The sequence below is a fragment of the Miscanthus floridulus genome, chromosome 19 (genome assembly GCF_019320115.1).
Source record: "Miscanthus floridulus cultivar M001 chromosome 19, ASM1932011v1, whole genome shotgun sequence".
Lineage (NCBI taxonomy): Eukaryota > Viridiplantae > Streptophyta > Magnoliopsida > Poales > Poaceae > Miscanthus > Miscanthus floridulus.
This window is the reverse complement of record NC_089598.1, coordinates 54,584,329-54,607,677: the sequence shown is the minus strand read 5'-3', so window position 1 is coordinate 54,607,677 and position 23,349 is coordinate 54,584,329. Positions and strand designations below refer to the sequence as shown.

The window sequence follows — 23,349 nt, the reverse complement described above, 5'->3', positions numbered from 1 at the left end:
ACGAGCAGAAGCCCTGCGATGAGCCGTCATCGAGCCAATCGTACAGCGCGTTGCCACCGCCACGAAAATATTTCTTGATCCCCAGCAGTGTTGCACCTGATTAGTAAAAGCAACATCAGAAGAATAATAAGCAAAATCAATTTAATAGAAAAACCAGAGCGAGCACATCACAAGCAAGACCAAGCAACCCGTGGCCTTCCCCTGAATCTTTTCTATCTGCTCTCTTGAGCAGTGCAAAACCTAACCCGCCCGTAAACCTCTGTTGGGGACCGAACTCCTCCACAGGAAGCCGGCTGGGAACCAATCGTCACCTATAGTCGTTGGTGACGACGGCGGCAGGACATGGATGAGATCAGGTGGATGGTGGTTTAGCGATTTGCATCTGCGCCAATGGATCAAAGAAGGGGGATGCCGGTCCTGCGCGACGTGTGCCGTGATGAGGACCCACGCATCACGCTCCTCCAGCGGGTAGCGGGCGGGCGCTGGTGCGAAGGAGAAGGCACTGCGCCCTGCCCTCGGTAGCGGCGGCGCAGGGTGGGCAGACAAAGGCATGGAAGATCGAGGTTTTGCTGGGGCTGGGGGATAACAGGGGAAGACGGAGATTGCGGGCGGGTATGTACCGTGGTGGAAAACCCGGTGAAAAAATGCACCGAGGATTCATCTCCGGAGGGAACACGCCTAAACATTTATAAGTTTTCTGGCCGGGTTCATTCGTCAGATTAACTTGCAAGATTTAGATACGTTGAATTTAATTTTAATATAGATCGAAGAGATCAAAATTAAGGTGGGTGGCAATATCAGGTGATAGGTTATTTTCAATTCCTTTGCTCTTTTACAGTATTAGTAGGTATTCACATGCCACACGCACGTGTCTTTGAATCCATTCCATGTTAATAAATTCTCTTTAGATTTTTTTTAACACTTTTCCTATGTCTCTGTCGCCTGATATCTGGCTGCTCTCTTTAGGCGATGCGTGGTCCGTTGGATGTGCTTTGTGATCCGTGCGCCAAGTGTGGTGCTTGTCGGGTCCGCATCTTCTTTTATTGGGTCTAGTATTGTTGAGCGCGGGTTCGGGAATGTTGAGCGCGCCCGCTACCGGTTATGGACAAAACATCGAACCCAACACTGTTTGTATTCTCGATCCGCGCGCCCAGACAGAAAGGGACTCAGTGCTTGTCCGGGCGGAGGGGGCGATTCTTCTTCCTCTGTCCTTGGTCCTCCCCATCCTGCTGCGGATCTTCTCCGTCGCCGGTTCGGAGGCTTCGTCGCGGCGGCGCTGCCAGAGATCGGTAGGTAGCTTCGTTCGCGGCTCCCTCTCCCTTTGAGTTGAGGTATTTTTGTTTGGGATTTCGTGGTGCCTGGATCTGGTATTTGAGTTGGCTTTGTTTAGTAGAACGTATTTCGAGGGCTTAGTTCATTAGATCGGGTGTTGTCTGTGTCGATTTGCCTTGTGGTGATGTTTATTCTTCGCTGCCGGCAGCATACGACGGTTGTCCGTCTGTGATGGCGGTGTCGATGGGGAGACGAGAGTTTGGAGTGTGTCCAGATGTATCCATTGCTCTGTAGTTTAGTTTGGAGTGTTTGATCTATTCATGTAGAATGTCGGTGCAAGATTGTGGTCCTGCATGTGGTGGGGGGCAGGATCTCCTCCTTCGTCCTCCCTATGTTTGTGATTTGTGTTTTAGGTGCTAGGATTGTCTGTCATTAGTCATTACTTTACTGACCTTGGACAGTTAATGGAGGTTGTAGTCTGCTTCCTTTCCCCTCACCTAGCCATTTAAAAATAGAGATTATTCAGGAAAACTCTTACTGTGGATCTGTGGATGCATAGGATGTAGCCTGTACCTGCATTGTATTCAATTTCCATTTTAGTGGATGTGCTGCTTACATGTATCTGTAAGTTGAATGATGAAGCTGCAGGCTACAGGTAGCTGCTCTGCTCTCGGCCAGCCACCAACTGCGTCATGTATGCTATATATGCTATTGCTAATGCTATGGTATGATTTCGATCCTCCATGCATGTGTAGATGTGCTTGCTGATACACATGCTTAAATAGGAATGCCATTTAGCAGTTTTTGTTTATTTGGTTCTGTCAGATACGTTATACACATGATTAAAGAGGACTGAACATATCAGGAACTTTATTTTCTGAACTACTATATATCTGCTTGCAATCGAAACATCGCCTGGATTTTTCTAAACCTTTTGTATGTCTGAACTACTATATGTCTGAACCTTTTTCTGAACTACTATATCAGGGTTGGCATGTTGTGGTGGTAAGGACTGAATTGATTTGTGTTTGTGTCTGCATGTGTCTGTGTTCTTCATGTGATTGGTTCTTGCATGCAGTAGGCCTCTTCTAAAATAACATAGCTGACAAAATTGCAATGGACCACATGGTGTTGAGGTTGCACAATTGGATGGAGCAATATTGATTTGTTACAATAACATTTTTTAGTAATTGCATGGAGCTCATCCAGTTTTTACCGTCTCCTGACTTTGGCAAGTACTGCATATATTGGGATCTGTTTTTATAAGTTTGAGCTCACATGCATGGTTTATTTTAGAAATTTGTTTAAGCTCCCACAACTTACTGCATGTTTTGGAGCTTTATGGGCTCCTGGTATTTCAGTCAGTCGTTGTGCACCCTCTTGACATAGGTGATACACATGTGGCACCTGATTATGGAAGGATTACATGGCTGTGTCTTATTAAGACATAATTTGTTTCATTCTTTGTGGAGTATGGGCATTGGGCAGGGTTGTTGCAACTTTGTCGCCCATTTGCCCCTTTTCCTGCCAGATTGGAATCAGATTGTACTAATCGGCTCAACGACTTTATTTTAGGAGTTGATAGATCAATCAGGGATTTTGACCACCAGTTTGTTTGGTTGACATTGATTTGTTTCTTTGTTATATCTAATCATGTAGAATGTCAGTGGTCCTAAAACTAATTTTGTGTGCCTTTGTTATGTAATTTTGATAACTGAATTATGTGTTGTACTATACTATTATACTATCTGCATATTAATAAGAAACCATGAGAGTGCTATGCATTCCGCATTTCAGGACTGAATTTCCTTTGCACAATATATGAAAATTCTATAGGGTGAGCAATACTGTCCACAAGCAGCATGTCAAGCAAGTAGGTGTTTTGGTCAAAATCATGCTCCTGTTCTAGTAATTTTCTTCTTTATATAGAAGTCCTTGTACTAGTAATTTTAGCTTCTTATGCACTTGACATGCTAGGCCCTGACCCCTCATCTATAGAGAGCTTTGCTAAATTTCAATTCGATTGGTTTTTTACTGCAGCTAGCAATGAGATCATTAACTATTTTTTTGTTATGTAGCCATGGATGATGATGAGTTTCTTTCTGATGGTGAGTCTACAAATTGTGAGAGTGAGGATGATCTTCCTAACAACTCAGAAGAGGAAACCTCTGATCCTTTCAATGATGGCGAGGGTACTAAGTTCATTTTGACTTTGTTTTTGTGTGTGCACTTTTGTATTATAATAATTTGATATTTGATATATCTTTTTGCCTTTTTTAGGATCCAAATCCTGAAGATGATAATATTGATACTAGTGAAATGCTGAAAACTTTGAAGCATGTTCAAAAAGTCGTTTGTGGAGTATGTTCTGAAACCTTTGTCTGTTAATATATGATATATCGTGTTGTGGTTGTTTTAGTTTTGTATTACTCCTGTAGTAGTAGTTTAGGGTCCATGCTAGTTTATTGTTCCAGTATATACTGTATGATTATTATACTGTAGATGATTGAGTGATACTGGTGGCATTGGTCCTTGCCTATTTTTCTTTTCTGTTCTTGAATGCTTGATCTCATCATGCACTTTTGTTCTTGTATAGTGCTATTTGCATTTGAACTGTACCTGATATTTTTGTTTCTATTATGTATTCTCAGTTTGCTAAGTTTGTTGAGAAGAAAGGGAAAGCAAGGGGTTCAGGTGTCCAGACTGGAAAGGTAAATTCAGTAGCATTACGATTGAGCGGATGCATGATGAGCATGATATTTTAGGGAATAGGTTTTGTTCAAAAAACATAGCCAACTAATCAAGTTTTTTGCTAAATTTGTCACCATGTTTAGTGATTCTAGTATACTAACCAGATTTTCTTTTTTGTTGCATTGTTTTACAGAGTATCAGAACAGTTAGAGGTAGAGGTAAAGGGAAATTGAGTGGCGCTGCAGGTACATCAGAGAGACTAGGAAGTAGGTTTAATAGCAAGTACTTTGGAGAAAAGATAATAGCAAAGTTGGATGAGCGCAAAAAGAAAATTATCAGGCATCATGGCTTTGGAATTTTACTGGAGTACGATGGTTGCTCAGCACCCAGAGGCTTTGTGCAATGGATAGCAGATCAAGTAGATGTGAGTTGTAGTGACATAGTAGTTGGAGGGAAAGTGATTCCATTGGATCCATTGTTAGTCCATCTCTTTTTAGGGCTTCCAAATGATGGTGAAGATATTAAGGATAATTATATTGAGTCTACGAAGAGCAACTTCCTTTCAGCAATCAAAGAGCCCTCTTTGCCCACGATCAAGACATTTGGGGACAAGTTGGTAGGAGGCACGTTATCTGATGATGACGTGCTTTAATACTTCATGGTTGTAGCCTTGTCTATATTTCTTTGTGCTAATTCTAGTACTTATCCGAGCCCGCAGTGTCTAGGTGCATTGATGGATGTATCTAAGGTGAAAGAATGGAATTGGTCAAAGTTCATCTATGATTGAATGTTTTCTTCCATTACAAACTACAGAAAGAAGCATTGGAGTACAATCGGTGGTTGCAGATACTTTCTAGCTGTAAGTGTGCCTATATTTGTATTTTTTTCCTTTATTCAGTTGTCCGTTTTTTGGTTATGCAACATGTTTTAGTGATGCCTTTGAAATCATATGTAGGGTTATTATCTTGATTATATCAACTTTGGAGTATGTAATTAGCTGCCCCTAGATCTGCCAAGAATCCATTGTGGGAAGGGCTCGATGATCAAGACCTTTGCTTCATATGATCGTGTGTCTAGTGACATTTATGGAAAGCGACCGGTGAGTAGTGAACCTAAAAATTCATATTTGTAGTTGTGATGTTGTGTATCCATGAGCTTTATTGATGTATCATGTATCCTTGCTGCATGAGTTTAGATCTTTCTGGAGTTGTATAAATATTACTTAGTCTTAGTTCCCTAAGGCTCTTCTGATTCTTACTGTCAGCAAAATGTTGACCTTGTGCTTTCTTAGAAAAAATTCTCTTCTGATTCTGCTAACATAACTTTTCATCTATTTATTGTGGTTTTGCTTGCCCAATATACATTGGTGTTGTATTGTCTAGTATGAAAAAAATCTACCAAAAATCTTGAGTGTTGATCTTAGGTTGCTTACTTGATCAAAGGCATTTATTGCAATCACCAATAATATAAATTACAAGTTACGACCATTGCAATTTTAGTTATAAGCATGTGCAATATGCATGTTAAATCTGTGCAAGTGTCATTCTTGTATTAAGTTCATAGCTCAAGATTGTGATTTCTGTAGCGATGTTGTTGGTCTGACTGTGATTAATTTCAGAGGCTGCCTGTTTAGTTTTTAGAACCAGTGGCTATCTATTTAGTGAAATTTGGTAATACATTGAAGAAGCATGTTTTAGCCAATTATCTTGATGGATTGATAATGTTCTGTAGTCATAGAAGAACAAATCTTTCTGTAACTTTTTCCTTTTTTATATCTTTGTAGTAGTTGCAGACAGTGTTTTATTTTGTCCTGTGCAGTATTAAGTTTTAGAAGTAATTTATCTACTGTGTGATATCTCAAAACTTTCTACATCTACTTGTCCTATCCAAATAAAAGCTCTCCTTTACTTCTCTTAGCCAAATAAATGGTCTAAACACCCTACTAAAAGAAAGCTGTGTTGAAATAGAAAATATCTTCCTCTAAATTTTATTCTAAAAATCATACATGCATGATGAATCCTAGGGCGTTGGATGGTAATCTAATAGCCCCTAGTTCTCTATGAAGTTTGTGTGGTGCCCATGCCTTGTTAACATTCTGTTATTGGGTTTTTGTTGACTTCTAATGCACATCTAGAGTTGTATTAGTTGTAAGGGTTTTTTGAGATCACTGGTTGAGTTGATTTTATGTAGGTGAAATCCATCGATGACATTGTGCTGTTTTTAGGAGAACTTTGGATAGACGTTGTGATTTCATCGGGACAAATGTATGTGTCTTTGTGCAATTCTTTGATTTGATTATTTCATTACTCTTGTATAATGAAATTTACATGATTCATATGTTACTATTAACTTGGCATTACAGGACATGGATAACATGTGCAAGATTTTTGAAAACCACCATACAAGACTAGGCTTTAGGAGCCTGGGCACACTTGTTGCTAATATATTTATGTACATGCATAGGACTCATGTAATTAATCGTGGTGGTGATGCTTTTGATGAGGCTGAGGGTTCTGCTGCTAGAGTGCCCCCTCCAAGACATGATGATGGTGATGATGGAGTTGTTGATGGTATCCCTGCTGAATATGAAGCTCCTCTTCCTTCTCCAGCACATCATAATGGTGATGATGATGCTGTCCGTGCTGAATATGAAGCCCCACTGCCTTCTCCAGGACATTTTGTTGTGCAAGATGATGTCTTTGATGCGAGAATGGCTGGTGATACAAGTAAAACAGCTGTGAAAGAAGTGGATGGTGCTGCTACTGCTGCAAATAATACCATTATTGAAGATGTGCATCCTACAGTTGCTGCTCCTACTGAAACAAATGAAGAAGAATGCTCTGTGACTGATAAAATTGAATTTGATGGATTATATGATGGATCTGGTGGTGAGAATTGTCGTGCTTCTCAGTTAACTGAAATTATTCCTTCCAAAGACTCATCAGCTGAAGGTACATGGAATGTTGTGTAACATTTATTTCTCCATTTAGTTGATTTGTTTGTATGTGTGTTCATAATCTTATGATTATTTTCAGGTTCAGCTATAAGTAAAAGGAAGAGGAAAAGATGTGCATCACAATATTCGAGCGCTAATAGTGTAGCGTCTAGGACTCGACTCTCTCAACGTCTTGGCGAGTCCCCTCTGAGTCACATAAAAGATCATAATGCTGAGGTGAATGTTCCTATTTCTCATTTTATTTGTCTTCAGTTGTATATTTTCTAAATTGTTGGGTCACTTTTGTCTTTTTAGGCAACTATGCCGGATCAAACTAGAAATGGATGTAACAAGGATAATCCTATAGTTATTGAGGAAGACCAAGTGTTAACTACTAATGTTGCAACTAAACGTCAAAAGCTCCATCTAAAAGTGAGATTTGCATTATTTGGTTCTTGTTTTTATATGCTTTTGTAGCTGTTCTGCTATTCCATGATCAGATAGGCATAGGTTCCAACATATTTTTGCTGTTAGTAATATACACTACTAGGTATTGATATAGTAAATGAAATACCCTACTGAATAGACTTGTTTCATTCTGTTCTCTATTGTTTAGGAAGGCGAAGCAACTAGTGCATATACTGCTTCCCCCTTGGTTCCTACTATTCATGAAGGCGAGACAACTAATGCGGCCGCTGCTATCCCCTTGGTTGGTACAGTTGAGAGGGCCCCAGGTTTGTCCCGCTGATCAAAAAAAATGCTTTACGAAATCTAAGATATATGAATTGGGCTCATGTTTGAGCATGGTCTCTATGTAGGACAAACAGGAGAAGCACCGAGTCTAAGGAATGCTATTGGTTCTCTGAGTGGTCTTGGTCCTTGTGGAGTGGAGAATGCTCAAGCTGGTTCTAGAGCTGACTTGGATGAAAATGCAGTTTCTGCTCAAGATCTTAATGGTTAGTCCCTATGTTTTATGTTGCATTCTCTTTATCAGTAAATTGCACCTTTATAATTCTACAATTGTAGTATTTGAATTGTGCAATATGGCTTTTTTTATTTCATTTAAGTTTCAGCCTTCTTTATTGTCTTATATTTTTTTTGCTGGAAAAGCACCTGTCAAGGAACCTTGTCTGAAGACAAAGATTCCATTCTTTCATAGCCCTAGTGTACCTTCGTTCAGAATGTTTGAAGAACTAGATGACTTAGGAAATTATGTTGCAGATCCTAACTTGAGGCGCCCTGTTGGTACAACTTGTGATACATCTTGTCCTCTTGATAGAGCGTTGTCTATGGTACATGTCCTCTTCCATCTTGTTTATTCTTCCCATGCTAAGTCATTATATATTATGTATATGAAATTGTATTTATTCTTTGTTGCTGCAGTTGAGTGGAGTTTCTACTTCAGGTCAGAAAGTTGGTGCTAATATGTCCCATGGAGGTGTCCCTGGAAATGTATGTTGTTTTGTTTCTGTAGATGCCAAGTAGTTTTTGATGTACAAGGAATGTTTTCCCACCTGATTTAGTTTCATTTTTTCATAGGTTGAAACCAAAAGCAACTTGAACTTGAAATCTAGGTCTACATCTAAAGAATGGGTTTTTGTTGATAAGCCGACGTCTCCTAGAGGTGGTAATGTGAGCAATGAGGAGACCATTGGCACTAGAAATGCTGGGACTAAGATAAATGGGAATGTTGAAAATGTAATCCTCCCTATTGCATTATATCGATTTTGTATTGTGATGTAACTTTTGATCTCTCTAGTCTTATTTCTGTATTTATTGTTGTTTTAGGACGTTATCCGTATGGAGTCTTTACCTTTTACTGAATATTCTGAGATCGAAGAAGATCCAAGTCAACCTGTTCCTCTTGCTGCAGTCAGTCCTTATGGAGATCCTATAAAAATTGTAAATAGGCGTACCTAATCTTATCATTCTAGAAAGTTTGTGGTGGGAGATAATGTGATGGTGCCTGCTTCCTTTTGCTTTATCTTTTTTGGAGACATGGTAGTAGAAGGGGAAGTAGTTAGTACAATGCTACATGGTAGCAGTTGGGGCTGCTTTTGGATCATGTAATAGCTTGTATAAGTAGTTGTAGTAATGTTCATACTCTTGCGAACCAGTACTAGTGTTGTATATATATTTGGAATAAATGCCCCCTTCTTTTTTCTTTGTAAGTGTATCGTATTGTGTTTGTGTGATTTTTTGTGATGCAGTTTTAGGATATATTAAAATTATTAGATCCTTGCTCTAACACTATTAGTTTTTCCATTTTTCGAACAATTTTATGTGTTCCTTGTTGTATGTTTTGCAGACACCTATTCAATCACGTCTTCCATCCCATCGTGAAAAGTTTGTGGTTGGTGGGCCTTGCTTGTCTGCAAAGTCTGTTGGCAGCAATGGATTTGTATTGAACTCTGAGTCGTCCAGTGAAGCTGTTTGGCAGTCTTCGAGTTCAAAGGTTGCTATTCATCGTCCTAGACGGCTTGCGAAGCCCAGCATGTACAAGATCAGCCCTTTTATCATCCCTCAATCCAAGATTAGTGTGTCCAAACTTGAATATGATGTGTATGAAGCTGTTTTGAAGATGGGAGAAAGCAGCGAACACTTGAAGTAAGTTTGAAATTTACACAATTTTCCCATTCTTAGCCTTCTGTAGCACCGTGTGTTAATACTTGTACCAATTCACTGTGAGTTGTTTTGTTTTTGTGTTTGCAGTCTAAAAGTGGTGGATTATGGGTTTGTTGTTGTCTTGTTGAGTGCACTTTCATCTTCTCTTTGGCCTAGCAGAAAGGTCAACCATTTTGTAGTGAACGCATTTTGCAAGTTGATGTTCCTGAGAAAACACCCCAGGGATTCTAGAAAGCATTACTTCTTCTCTAAAGTTGGGGTTAGTAGTCGTTGATGTATTCTTTGTAAACTATATGTTTGCACTATATGGAAATAATATCGGTCAATTTGTTATTGTAGGATTATCTTATTGGAAATCATGGTCGTGATGATGAGAAGGAGAAGGAGCTATTTGAGACTGCTGTGAGATGCTTTAAGGGTGCTCATCGTGCCAGGCCTTTAACATCCAGCGACTATGTGCGAACATATCTTCTCTATTGTTTGAAAAAGAGTACTAGCATAAATGTTGTGTTCTAGTCCTACTATGTGATGTTACTAATAATCACAATGTTTGTTATTTTGTCAGCTCTATTTTCTAATACTCTTTCATGATCGGTGGTATGTTGTTGTACTGTATTTTAGCCTGAGATGGTGTATAATCTTGGATTCATGCACAGTGTGCTTTGGAGTAGACTCAGCTTTCCACAAAGCTGTGAAAGATGAATTTGTAAGTATCAGTTTGTATTTGTATATGCACCATTTGTCTATTTTTAGTATTGCAGTGGCTGTTTTCCCCATTATTTTTAGTGCTACAGTAGTTTACTATATCCTTCATCAAAACAAATATTATTTTGCATGGTGTAGTCATTTTCTTTTTGCCTGATTTGTAGCTAGACAACATGGCCATCATCTGGAAACAAGTTGTTAATATCGACTATGGCTTACATGCATTCCATGTCTTCTTTGGAACTGTACCCTAGCAATCTGATAAGTATGTGATTGAAATGTAGTCCTTTGATTTATATAGATCATGTGGATTTTGTTTGTGCTTATAGTCCCATTGTTTCCTATTTTTCCCTTTTTGTTTTTCTTTTTTCAGCATAATCAATGATAGTGGTGTGTATGCTATAAAGAATCTAGAGCATTTTGAAGTCCATCTGAATATGTTGGAGAAGTACACCGAAGATGATATTAGTCAACTTCGCATCAAACTTGTTAATGACATGGTTTTCAATGAATACAATAGTGCATATGATGGTACAAGCAAAGTGAAGGAGGTAATATTAGTTCCAACGTCACTTTGTTTATTATAACTTCACGTTTTTGAATCTGATTGTTTGTTTCTATTTTTTCTTTCTCAGGTCTCTGGCAATTTGAATCAGGGAGCATGATTTGAGGCTTGTCTCTAGATCTTGCGTTTAGGTCAATATAGGGTGTAGGTTCTTGCTATGAGTGCATGCCACTTTGTAAAGAAGTAGCTAGTTTGGTGAGAGCATTTGATGCTAAAGTGGTTGTAAATTTTAATATACATTGAAGAGGCTAAAGTAAACAAGATGATAATATTATGTTGGATTGCTAATGTTAACTCTTTTGTACCCATTATTCTAGCTTTATGGTTTTCTCTATAAGTGTTTTTTGTTGTGTACTACTAACCTTTTATAGGGAAGACAAGGAGAAGTTTGAGGGTTGTGCATGTTCCTCTTGTCTTCTTGTTTATAGATAGTTCAATTGGGTCTTGTGTTATATTATTATGAGTTTGATTTTGTTCTTACAGACCAAGATGTTGAAGTATGACTTTTGTGCATGGATACTAGAAGCACCATGAGGGTACATGGTCAGTTAAAGTCCAACCAGCATCTTATTGAGATCCTTTGTCCTCAGTACCATGGCAACAGGTGAGTTTTGCATTTTTTAAATTTAGTCTGTGTAGCACTTGCTTTTTAACTCATTGATAGTTGTTGAATTGATCATATGATGACAATATGAGTCGCCTTGTTATATGTTTCTTGTGATTTCTTTGTTATTTGTGATTGTGCTTACCCTCACCAAGTTTTTATCCTTGTCCTTCCATAGAAAGAAATTGTCCTTTGTGATTTGTGCTAACACACCTTGTCTTATGTTTGTTGTGTTTGTGATTTCTTTTTTATTTGTGATTGTGCTAACCCTCACCAAGTTTTTATCCTTGTCCTTCCATAGAAAGAAATTGTCCTTTGTGATTTGTGCTAACACACCTTGTCTTATGTTTGTTGTGTTTTGTGTCAGCCCACACCAAGTTTTTATCCTTGTCCTTCCATAGAAAGAAATTGCCATTTGTGCTCTGTTCTATGTGATCTGTGTTTGTGTTAGATGAAGGTTTGTGGAGGTAGGCCAAGATGTGGGGGCTGTTCCATCTGTGTTTTTCAACAAATTCTATGCTTGGTCTGAATATACCAAAGTATTTGTTACTGCATAGTTCACAGGAGGTTAGATGGCCTCATCAACAATTGTTATGTGTTTTTCTTGATCTAGAATGATTTCATCATTTAGTTGTCTTTCTTGTTCTATATATTCTGTGCAACCATTTCTTGCATATTGATTATGTATGCAACCATGCTTTTCTTGATTGGGTTGTTTTTGTATTTTATTTAATTTGGTTGTTTTCTTTAGGGGTTTAAGAATTTTCCCAAGTCTGCAAGAGAACTAGTAGACCGAATGCAGAAGATTGATAGTCCATGAGGAAGTAAGTTTATCCATTTGCCTTTGTCGTTACAATTGGATCTGATTTTCCCTTTGCTTTTAGTCTTATGAACTGCATTTATCATGCAGTTCTACTTGTGTCCATGGTACCTTGCAGTATATTATACTGTAACCATGCTACCATGCTTGCTAATATTTCTGTCAACTTTTTCCTATGTATTGTGATTTGACTACATTGTCTTGTTTGTTGGGTTTGTCTGTACAGGAAGATGGGAAGGCCACCTAGCTCCAATTCTACCGATATCAAGAGTGGGAGGCCACCTGAGCAAGTTAGAGCAGAACATGCCATTGCTCAAGCAGAGGGTCGCCTTTCTTGATATTGCTAGGATTTGTGAACTCTTTGTGTGAGTGATTGAAATATTTATGTGTTGATAATTTTAGTTGTGAAGCATGATGGTAATTTTCATAACAAGGATGACTCAAAAGTTGTTATTTTTTTTGCAGCTTGCAACAAAAAAGAAAAATGATAATCCAATTGAAACCATGGATGAAGCATATGGCAGGTATGTATGTCTGCACCAAGTTCTCTTAGCAGTAGCAGTAGCTATAGGCCACTGCATATGTAAACCAAACAACTTAAATATTCAGTTATGTAATTGCAGTTTGATGTAATATAAATTGCAAGTGTAGGGCACTGCAATTTTAGTTATGAGCACGTGCAATCCATGTTTTATCAAGTTGTGGCTCAGTAGTCTCTTCCAGTAGCCTCAGATAGATACATTTCATTGTAGGTCTAAAGATATAATAGCACTAAATTTACAATTGCTCTATTACTAATAAATTACATAGATTATTTGGCCATTGTAATTGCAGCTATTAGCATTCCATCTCTTGTTTTTGGTTTTCTCAATTCTTGACTTTCCCCTTCTTTGGTTTGCTTGCTGCACTTACACTGCTACTATTTATTGGTGTTGTTAACATCTCCTGCATGATAATATCAACAACATTAGATGAATATACATATGAAGTGACATATGTTGTTGTAGTGCTAACATTTACTTTTTGCCTATGTTTCTTTGTGTTACCTGATTTCCTTTTCTTTGTTTTTTTAGGCACAGGAGGAAGATGCTTTTTTTGGCATGTCTTGATGTTATGCCCTCCTTCATGACAGTGTGTATAGGTAAAGTTGCTTTTTGCTTTGCTTCTAATGTCCTTAACTATTCCTATTTGCCTGGTCACTTTCTTGGGCCTTCCTCTTTTCTGAGCATTATTAGGGTCTTGCAAAAGCATTGTATCACTTTCTTGAGCTGATTCTGTTTGAGGTAGTCTGACTGCATCATTAGCATCTTGCAAAACATTAGTACCACTTTGTTGAATAGATTGTGATTGTTGCAGTCTGACTTCATCTGCTGGTTCATTGAGTTTTCTTTGCATTCGCTCGGCTTCTTCTAGAACATAGTTGAATGTTTCCATTGTTCTTGATCCATCTAAAGCAATATTGCTCAACTTGTTTGACAATATGTTGTGCCTCAATGGCCTGCTCTTCTCAATCTCTATTTCTGGTACAGTATTCTGCCTTGTCAACTATTTCCTCTCTTTAGCCCTCCATCTTTCAATGAAATAACTGTCATCTAGCTGAGATATATTTAGGTTTGTGAGCACCTTGATGATATGTCAGCATATTATACCATCTTTTTCAAATTTGCAACACAGACATATGTAGTTTTTCTATGTCAAGTCTACTGTTACAATGTATCTCCTTGTTATGAACTCAAACTACCTGTGGTACTCTGATTTTAACACTGCATAAACTTTATCTTTATGGAGTTCTTGAGCCTCATACTTTCTTGCCAATATGAGCTCCTTTTGAAACTTGAAGAATATCTTTCTGTTGTATAACCTTGCAGCCTGCCTTTCGAACTCATATGCTGTACTCAACCAAGGCGTTGATCTGGTTTCAAAGTCCTGTTCTACTTGATTCATTTTTATTGTATCTGAAATTCTTTGGAACTCATTCATAAATCTCATAATACTATACCTTGGTGTGACATCTAGTTTGAATAATGCATTTGTGCCTTCACTTCTCGCTGTAGAGTTGATGAAAGGGAAGAAATGCTTCTTGAAGTAACATGGAACAAATTTTTCCCTATTAAACCACATGTCATCAAGGTATCTGAAGCCACCGACATCATATGTTTGTGGCAACTTCTTGTACAAGCACTCAAACTCTGTTTCGGTCAATGAGTTCCTAAGAATGTCAAAGAGATTGTCATGTAGCTTCTTGTTCCTTTCCAATGAAAATATCCTGCCACCTTTCTCTTGAGCTTTCTTCACAATGTGGAAGAAGCAGTTCTAATGAATAGTGTCCAGTAGAACATTTCTCATAGCAGCCTTCATTGCTAGGTCCTGTTCAGTGATTATAGTTTTAGGGTGCTTTCCTCCCATACAAGTCAGCATTGTCTAAAACAACCACTCAAAAGTTTCTGTAGTTTCATCCATTATGAAAGCGCAGCCAAACAGGCAATTGTCCCCATGACTTGTAATACCAACAATTGGTGCAAACTTGAGGGAGTACTTGTTTGTGTTGTAGGTTGTATCAAAACTGATGCAATCTCCAAATTCCTCATAGTACCTTCTGCTTGTACCATTGGACCAGAAAATGTTTTTCACTTTATTGTTTTCATCTATGGAAAACTTGTAGAAGAACATTGGGTCCTCAGCCTGTTTCTTAGAGAACCAGTCATACACTTGTTGCATGTCATTATCTGATGTTGCCTTATTTATCTTTGTCTTCTCGTTGCTGATATGTTTCTTGTTGTATGGAGTGACATCCCCTCTTATATAAGATAGGACTACCATAATCTTCCTATCTGGTACATTCACTTTGTTGAATGTTGCAATAAGTTCCTTCTCCATTTCAGTCATCCTAATCTATGAAAACAGTTTATTCTTCTGATCCTTGCTTGCAAACGCATGATTGTGCTCAAGATTCAACCTGGTTATTGTCCATTCTCCATTCTGTAGTGTGACAACAAGTTCAGTGGGGCACTCAGTTGGTACAAGCATACTTGTTTTCCTTTTGTTTGGCACAGGATTAGGTGTTGGCGGTGTACCAGAAATCTTCTTTTTATTCTTTCTTGCGCTTTGGACTCCTGAAACAGAAATCTTCCTTTTGTTGTTTCTTGTGCTTTGTACTCCTGAAACACCAGTGCTATCATCCTCCTTTCTCTTACCAGACAAGTTACACTTGTATGTGACCCTTGTTACCTGGCCATAGTTGTGATCTTTCTTGTCTTGGCACTTGTATGTGTGCCATTTGACCAATGAAAACCCGACTATAAATGCGTAGTCATTGTAGAAACTGTATGCATCTTCTGTTGTTTTGAATTTCATGCCTAGCTGAGGAACATGCCTGCTAGCATGTTCGTGAGACAAACGCTCAGCTGCCATAATACTTTGGCTTTCAATCTGAATTGCCCTGAGCTCTTCTTCATCTTGTTCTTCACTTGCTACTAGATGTTGTTTTGTCATGTTGCCCACTGTATCTTGCTCCCCTTCACTGCCTTGTTCATCTTGTCTTTCCTCATGTACCATGTTTTCTTCATTTGCAAACTCTGGTACTGCTTCTGATTCTTCATTTCGATGGTCGTCTGCATCATCTTATGGTGGCTCATAGATTCTACTGGTAGTGATGAACATCCGGTTCTGTTTTCACCAGTAAGGAAAAAGGTGTACTGTTAGATATTTTATCTTGTATTATAGCAAACAAAGTAATTTAGCTGTATATGTAGAGAACAAGTAAATACCTCTAGTGGAAATGGCTCATTGAGTATGTCCATGAAACTTCCTGTCATTTCAGATGACAAAAATTCTTCATAATTCTGATTTGAAGATTTAGCCTGAGCTATGACTTGGTTCATAAGGCTTGTATAGCTTGATCCGCCCTATGATAATACATAACTTGTTCCTCCTGGTGACATGACCACCTGCAAATTTTGGGGTTCACCATTACAATAAAATCTTAGTTCTTTTGTTAGTACCCATTTTTTAAAAAAATTGTGAAATGCGAGTTTTAGGAATCTCACTTCTTGTCTCTGCATTTCTTGTTCTTGTCCATAGCTACTGTAGTTCACTGGTGGTATTGAGCTCTGCTGTTACAGCATGAGGTCAGTCAAATGCCAAGGAGACAGAGAGGAAGACAAAGTAGTGGAATAACACATTGAAGCAAGACAAAGTAAGTCAAACTTGTAGTGCCTGCTACATTATTATTATTATATTTTTTGCACAGGGTTTAACAAACTTATATATGTCACACTGACAATATGTGTTATAAGTTGAATTCCTTTTTACCTCATGAGTATTGTTGGCATTTTCAATGTTTGTATGAAACATGTAGTAGCTCTCAGGATTGAATTCCACTTCTCTTTCGGACGCACCCTACATATGAAGAAGACTATCCTGTCCATAACAGTTGTAGTCCAGTAGTGCTGATGAACTATCCTGTTCATTACAAACAAACAAAAAGAAACTCAAATATCAGTAGTTGCAATTAGGAATAGTCTAAATTACAAGTTTGTAGCATTGCAATTGTAGTTTTCTTAATATGTAATAACTACAATTTTTATTTACCTCATTAGTATAATTGGGGTTTACAATGTTTGAATCAAAATTGTAGTAACTTTGAATATTGGCTTCTAAATCTCTTGCTAAAGCACTTTGCATATATTAAGATAAACCGATTAGTGAAAGCAACACTGCCAAAGCACTCTGCATATAATAAGATAAATCAATTTTTCAAACCTGTTCACAATGTATGTTAGTTGTTATCTCTGATAATTGTGTAAGTTCCAATCCAGTGTCATCACATCCAATACCCATTTCCCTTAAGAAGTCTTCATCTCCTATTTGATGCAGTCCTTCGTTGTGAACCTGCATAAACATGCAACAAACTATTATTTTTAGGTGTAAGAAGATCTTTTGCATTGCAGTCAGCTAGTGGTGAAAGGTCCTAATGGCTAGAGGGGGGTGAATAGCCTAATAAAAATTTCTACAATAACACTTAACCAAATGGTTAGACAATTATGAGGCGAAGCGAGTGTTGCGCTAGCCTACTCAAAATGCAAGCCACCTACCACAATTCTAGTTTAGATAGTATTAATTCACACAAGAGCAATGACACTACTCTATGTTAGTGTGCTCTCAAAGGCTAACTAAAGAGCCACACCAACCAAGCATGCAAGCTCTCATAACTAGCTACACTAAAGAGCTTGTCAACTAGTTTGTGGTAAAGTAAAGAGAGTGATCAAGAGGGTTATACCACCATGTAGATGAATGAACCAATCAATCACGAAGATGAATAACAATGATGACCAATCACCTCGGAATCAATGATGAACACAATGATTTTTTTACCGAGGTTCACTTGCTTGCCGGCAAGCTAGTCCTCATTGTGGCGATTCACTCACTTGGAGGTTCACGCGCTAATTGGCTTCACACGCCAAACCCTCAATAGGGTGCCGCACAACCAACACAAGATGAGGATCACACAAGCCACGAGCAATCCACTAGAGTACCTTTTGGCACTCCGCCGGGGAAAGGTTAAGAACCCCTCACAATCACCACGATCGGAGCCGGAGACAATCACCATCTCCGCTCGACGATCCTCGCTGCTCCAAGCCGTCTAGGTGGTGGCAACCACCAAGAGTAACAAGCGAAATCCACAGCGAAACACGATCACTAAGTGCCTCTAGATGCAATCACTCAAGCAATGCACTTGGATCACTCCCAATCTCACTATGATGATGAATCAATGATGTAGATGAGTGAGAGTTCTTTGGCTAGGCTCATAAGGTTGCTATGTCAATGAAAATATGCAAGAGTCTACCCTTGAGCCAGCCATGGGGCTATAAATAGAGCCCTCATCAAATAGAGCCGTTATACCCCTTCATTGGGCAAAACGCGCTCTGACCGGACGCTCTGGTCATACTGACCGGACGCTGGCCCTCAGCGTTCGGTCGCCCGATGGACGCCACGCGTCACCAGCTTCAAACGCTGTTCATCAGATTTCAACGGCTACAAAGCTGACCGGACGCTCTGGTAAAACTGACCGAACGCTGAAGCCCCAGCGTCCGGTCATTTCCAGTAAGCTCCCCGAGGCATGTTTTTTTCGACCGGATGCGTCCGGTCCACCTTGACCGGACACAGCCAGCGTCCGATGCTCAACCCTAGCCACTGTGCCGTCTGACAGCTCGACCGGACGCAGCCTTTCAGCATCCGGTCGCTAAGTGACTCAGCGTCCGGTCAGTAGACCAACGCCAGCATCATTTCGATCAACTCCATTTCAACTCTAACTTCTTCACCCTTGCTCAAGTGTGCCAACCACCAAGAATTTTGCATCCGGCGCAATAGAGAGGGACCCAAACCCATCTCAACCCTACAAACACCTTGTGCACATGTGGTAGCATATTTTCACAAATATTATTAAGGGTGTTAGCACTCCACTAGATTCTAAATGCATATGCAATGAGTTAGAGCATCTAGTGGCACTTTGATAACCGTATTCCGATACGAGTTTCACCCCTCTTAATAGTATGGCTATCAAACCTAAATGTGATCACACTCTCTAAGTGTCTTGATCACCAAAACAAAATAGCTCCTACAAGTTATACCTTTGCCTTGAGCTTTTTGTTTTTCTCTTTCTTCTCTTCAAGTTTAAGCCTTTGATCATCTCCATGCTATCACCATTGTCATGTTATGATCTTCATTCGCTTCTCTACTTGAAGTGTGCTACCTATCTCATGATCACTTGATGAACTAGATTAGCACTTAGGGTTTCATCAATTCACCAAAACCAAACTAGAGCTTTCAAGTGGGCAGTGACATTTGTGGTGGTCATCTAAACTTACAACCAAAACAAACAAGCAAAAAAGAAGGGTGTCTGCCTCTATGGCAATTCTGTCATGTGCAAGGAATTCCACAAGCTGATCAATTTGTGATCAAGTTGCCTCTGAGTTCTTTACAAGTTTCCCCAAAATCCTATACAAGTTACCTCTAAATCCTATACTAGTTGCCTCTGAATTCTATACAAGTTCCCCCTAAATCCTATACAAATTGTCTCTGAATTCTATACAAGTTGCCCCTAAATCCTTTACAAGTTGCCTCTGAATTCTATACAAGTTGCCCCTAAATCTTATACAAGTTGCCTAGGTTCATAACACATTGTTCTTGTAGTCATCAACCACCATGTAGGCATGGATCCCACTAGATTTGCTCTATGGTCACTGTTATGATTTGTGCTACCACTTAAATGCAGTTTACATAACTTATGATGTAGCATCCTACTCTTAAATGCAGATGAATGTCTTACTAAATTTTTTAGGCTCTGTGAAAATGCAAATGTGACTTTGGCATACTACTCTGTTCCTCACTCCTTGATGGGCTTATAATACTAGTAATTAGTTTGTATATATACATGTATTTATATAAGTAACAATACGTTACAGTTGCACTATTTGAAACTTGCAATTTTCATATACTTGTTTTGTAATTGTTGGAGACAGATAAATGGAAATCTAAATCGGTTTGACAAGTGTACTTTACTTTGGATAACTATAGAGCTATAGCAACATCAACAAAGAAGACAGAAGCAAGATGGTTACGGTTCAGGTGTTTCAATGAACTAATGCAATGAGAAAAAGGAGATGAAAGCAAGAAATAGAATAATCTTGCTGGTTAGTACCTTTTTCCTAGGCAGATCATATCCTTTGCCCTTGTTCATCTTCTTGTGTTTTACCTGTGCATTTATTCTCTAATTTTCGCTCTTCTCTCCACTCTAATTTCCCTTCTAGATCCAGATTAATCGGGGGTGTTTCTTTCTTGCTGGAGGGTGTAGTGGCAGAGCTGTAATTTCTGTGTACTGTTTTATAGGGCCGAATAGCTGCTTTGTGGCTCGAATGAGTAGTTATTTGATATAGCGGGTATCGGATCTTGCAACCGTTAAGGTTTGGTGGGCCCGGTAGCTGCTTTGGTTGGGTTTGCAGGTTTATTTGCGGACCCATTTTGTTGCCTGCTACAGAAAAACAACAGAGAACAGATCTGACCCTTGGATGCAGATCCAAGGGCCCTGGACGTCGCCTGAGATGGTTCATATATTTCAGGCGACTGAAATATAGCTACTCCCTTTTTTTAAATAAGTTCTCTCTAGAAGTTTTTTTTCCTCAATCGTGTTTCATTTTGTTTCGATTAATAACATTTCTTAAATATTTTTTTATAAATTGTCCAAATTATATATGAATATGAAATTATGAACTAATTATCTCTTGCTTTTTAGACTATAATACTTTTTTTTGAAGGAATTTCGATACTATATAATACTAACAGCCCGGCTGCATCATACGTTGCAATTAGAGTTTTCATCACTGGGTCCACATAAAATTCGACGCAATTAGTCTTGCAGAAAGCGTTTGGCTCGTTGGCTCCTGCCCACCACCTTCAAGTACTTCACGGTTCTGGAATATAAAAAAAAAGTCCTTCACGGTTCTTTTTTTTACTGGGTCCACATATTTTTCTTTTAAAAAAAAAACACACCAACAATACTTGCTTCTTCCTCCGTTGACAGATAGATCCGGAGTCGCGGCGACGCCTTCGGTCCTGGCTGCTCCCCTGAGCCTGCCAGCGTTCGTGTCTTCCTCCTCCTTTGACCTCTGCCACACCGCGATGAGCTGCACCCTTGTTCGCGATCCAGCCTCCATCTTTGATCAGGAGGCTTGGACGCCTCTCCTCTTGACACGCCGAGCGGCTCGGCGACGGCGATGACGTCGGGTCCAATTGAAACTTTGTTGCCGCACTGTGACGACCGAGAGAGAGTCGAGCTGTGTGATTAAGTCCATTGCGCAGGGGTACGTGACCGAGAGGGAGTCAAGCCATGGGATTAAGAGGGCATAGGATAATGTAAGATCTTGGACGACGGAGGACTCATATGACACGGTGTCTAAATCAAACGATTATTAATGAGGAACGAAAGGCTCGTATAAAACGGTGTCATGATCAAACGGTTATGAAAGAGAGATAGAAAAAAAAACTCGCTCTTTTACAGATGACGATAGAATAGATTAGCATTGATTCTAGGATCACATTTTTTTTAGTAAGTACTAAGAAAAGTCACTTTGCAACCGGCCCAGTTTTCGGGCAGGACAGCGGCTGTCACCTCCGTGAGGGCCCACAGGTTGACACGCACCATCCGCACCAACGCCTCCACGTCGGCCTCGTGCATGGACGGCCTTGACACGCCGGCGTTGTTCACCAGCGCCCCGACGTCCAGCCCCTCGATGGCTGCTCGGAGCCGCCTCATGGACTCGTCGCCTGCCAACCAAGACACACGCACTAGGGAGAAGCGCCCGTGGCCCAAATGCTCAAGCACGCGCACTGACGATGAGAGGTACGGTGTCCTCACCTCGAGGGGTGCCCACGAGTGAGAGGTCGAACACCGCGGTCTTGGTCTCCACGCCGTGGCGAGACACGACCATGTCGGAGGTGTCCTCAAGGTTGGCGGCGTCGAGGTCGAGGAGGACGAGGTTTAGGCCGCGGCGCGCGAGCTCCATAGCCACGGACCGGCCTATTGCCTGACGTCGGGCCGGTGACCACGGCTGACGCGCAGTACCGGCGGCGTAGGTCCCTCGGGGGGCGCAAGGAAAGTGCGAGGTAGGAGAAGAGGCGGAACGACAGCGACGCCGAGTGGGCGCCGCCGACGAAAGCGATCAACAGGAAGAACCATGCGGGCGGTGGCGGCGCCTGTTCTGTCATCCTCACAACTCAGCAGAAGCGCTGTCTTTCTCCGTGTTCCTTCCTGCTACGCTTCTCAGTTTTGAGGCTGATGACTACCTCTGCTGTTACTATCTCGCCATCGATCATGACTGCCCCCAACTACCGTCTCTGCTCATAACATCCACTAATGCTGTTACTGTTCTCATGGCGTGCAATTGCCCCGGCAGCCACCAACCATCATCCAACCGGCTATACACAGACACAGGCGTGGAAAACGGACTCAATACGCATGTATAATCAGATACAAATATCACTACTTATCATATTTTTTTGTCCTATATATGAATAAAATATAAATATTCTTGATACGAATATAAAAAGAATAGCTCGGATTCAGATTCACATTTGAATATATATTCAATTTAGGGGTCGTTTGGTAAGGTGAAACAGTTCGGGTTCCTCAGTGGAATGCAAGAATTTCGTTGCCAAACGAATTTAGGCTGAGCATTTCCTTCTAGAATCCAGCAGAACCATTCTCCCTTTTAAACTAGGCACGTAAAACGCCTCAATTCTGGTTTCGATCGACTCAGTTTCTAGCCTTTCTGTATGCACTAGTGATTGTATTTTTTAAGTGGAACAAGTTAAAATGAGTTGTATTTAAATTGTTCTTCACCTACAAAATGTTTAAAAAATTTAAGTACATTTTAATCAGTATGATTTTTTATTTAAAAACATCTTTTTGTTGAATCAGAGTTCAGTCGATAGCTAAATATTTTCATAAAATGATTCTTATTCATGACCTGAAACGTTTTTTTTTTTGATAATCTGGATCTAAAATATTTCTATAAGAATCCGGATCTGATCCATACTACACGCACCCTTAGTTGTCCATAAGTATACACCCAGGTAACCAATGGTTTAAAAAATAGGTTATATAATGAGAGATCAAAAAATAAGTATACTACAATCTATACATGTAAACAATAACTAAAATCTTTATAATTGTAAATCATATATCAATTATTATATTAATTATGAGTGCATCACTAGTATATAAAATAAAATGTGGACTATTAATTATTGCAGACACAAACTTTTAAATAGTTTCAGCTAGTGTTTGTCTAAGCGCATTTAAACGGTCGTCTACATGCGTTTTTACGTTAAACAGTGGGTTCACGTATAGTTTAGGCCCTAGCCACTGAATTAAACGCTAGACGCGTCTAAATGGTCAAACCGGTCAAAAACGGTTTAAACAATAGCATTAAACAGTGACTAAACAGGTGTAAATGCCAAAACATGAATTAAACAGTCATGTAGGCAATAAACCATGAAATTTAGATGCTAGAAAAACATTTTGAGCAGGCATAATTGGAGTGGTGCGCCTGGAGAGGAATTTTTTGTGCTAATTA

The 23,349-nt window shown here is 39.6% G+C and overlaps 2 protein-coding genes, 1 long non-coding RNA gene and 1 pseudogene across 3 annotated transcripts; 2 read left to right on the top strand and 2 right to left on the bottom strand.

Annotated features, from left to right (window-relative positions):
- LOC136526054 (uncharacterized) overlaps positions 1-3,786 on the top strand; it is a 17,568-nt pseudogene extending 13,782 nt beyond the window's left edge.
- Positions 3,787-8,280: 4,494 nt separating this feature from the next.
- On the top strand, positions 8,281-8,904 carry LOC136528232 (uncharacterized). Its single transcript, XR_010777013.1, has 3 exons — positions 8,281-8,350; positions 8,438-8,596; positions 8,687-8,904. It is a non-coding gene; the product is annotated as an uncharacterized lncRNA (long non-coding RNA).
- Positions 8,905-14,638: 5,734 nt separating this feature from the next.
- On the bottom strand, positions 14,639-15,094 carry LOC136526053 (protein FAR1-RELATED SEQUENCE 3-like). Its single transcript, XM_066518840.1, has one exon. The coding sequence runs from the start codon at positions 15,092-15,094 to the stop codon at positions 14,639-14,641; it is 456 nt and encodes a 151-aa protein (XP_066374937.1).
- Positions 15,095-21,317: 6,223 nt separating this feature from the next.
- Positions 21,318-21,777, bottom strand: LOC136526052 (very-long-chain 3-oxoacyl-CoA reductase 1-like). The gene is made up of 2 exons (XM_066518838.1): positions 21,630-21,777; positions 21,318-21,538 (listed from the first exon to the last, which is right to left on the bottom strand). The coding sequence occupies exons 1-2, from the start codon at positions 21,775-21,777 to the stop codon at positions 21,318-21,320; spliced, it is 369 nt and encodes a 122-aa protein (XP_066374935.1).
- Positions 21,778-23,349: the final 1,572 nt, after the last annotated feature.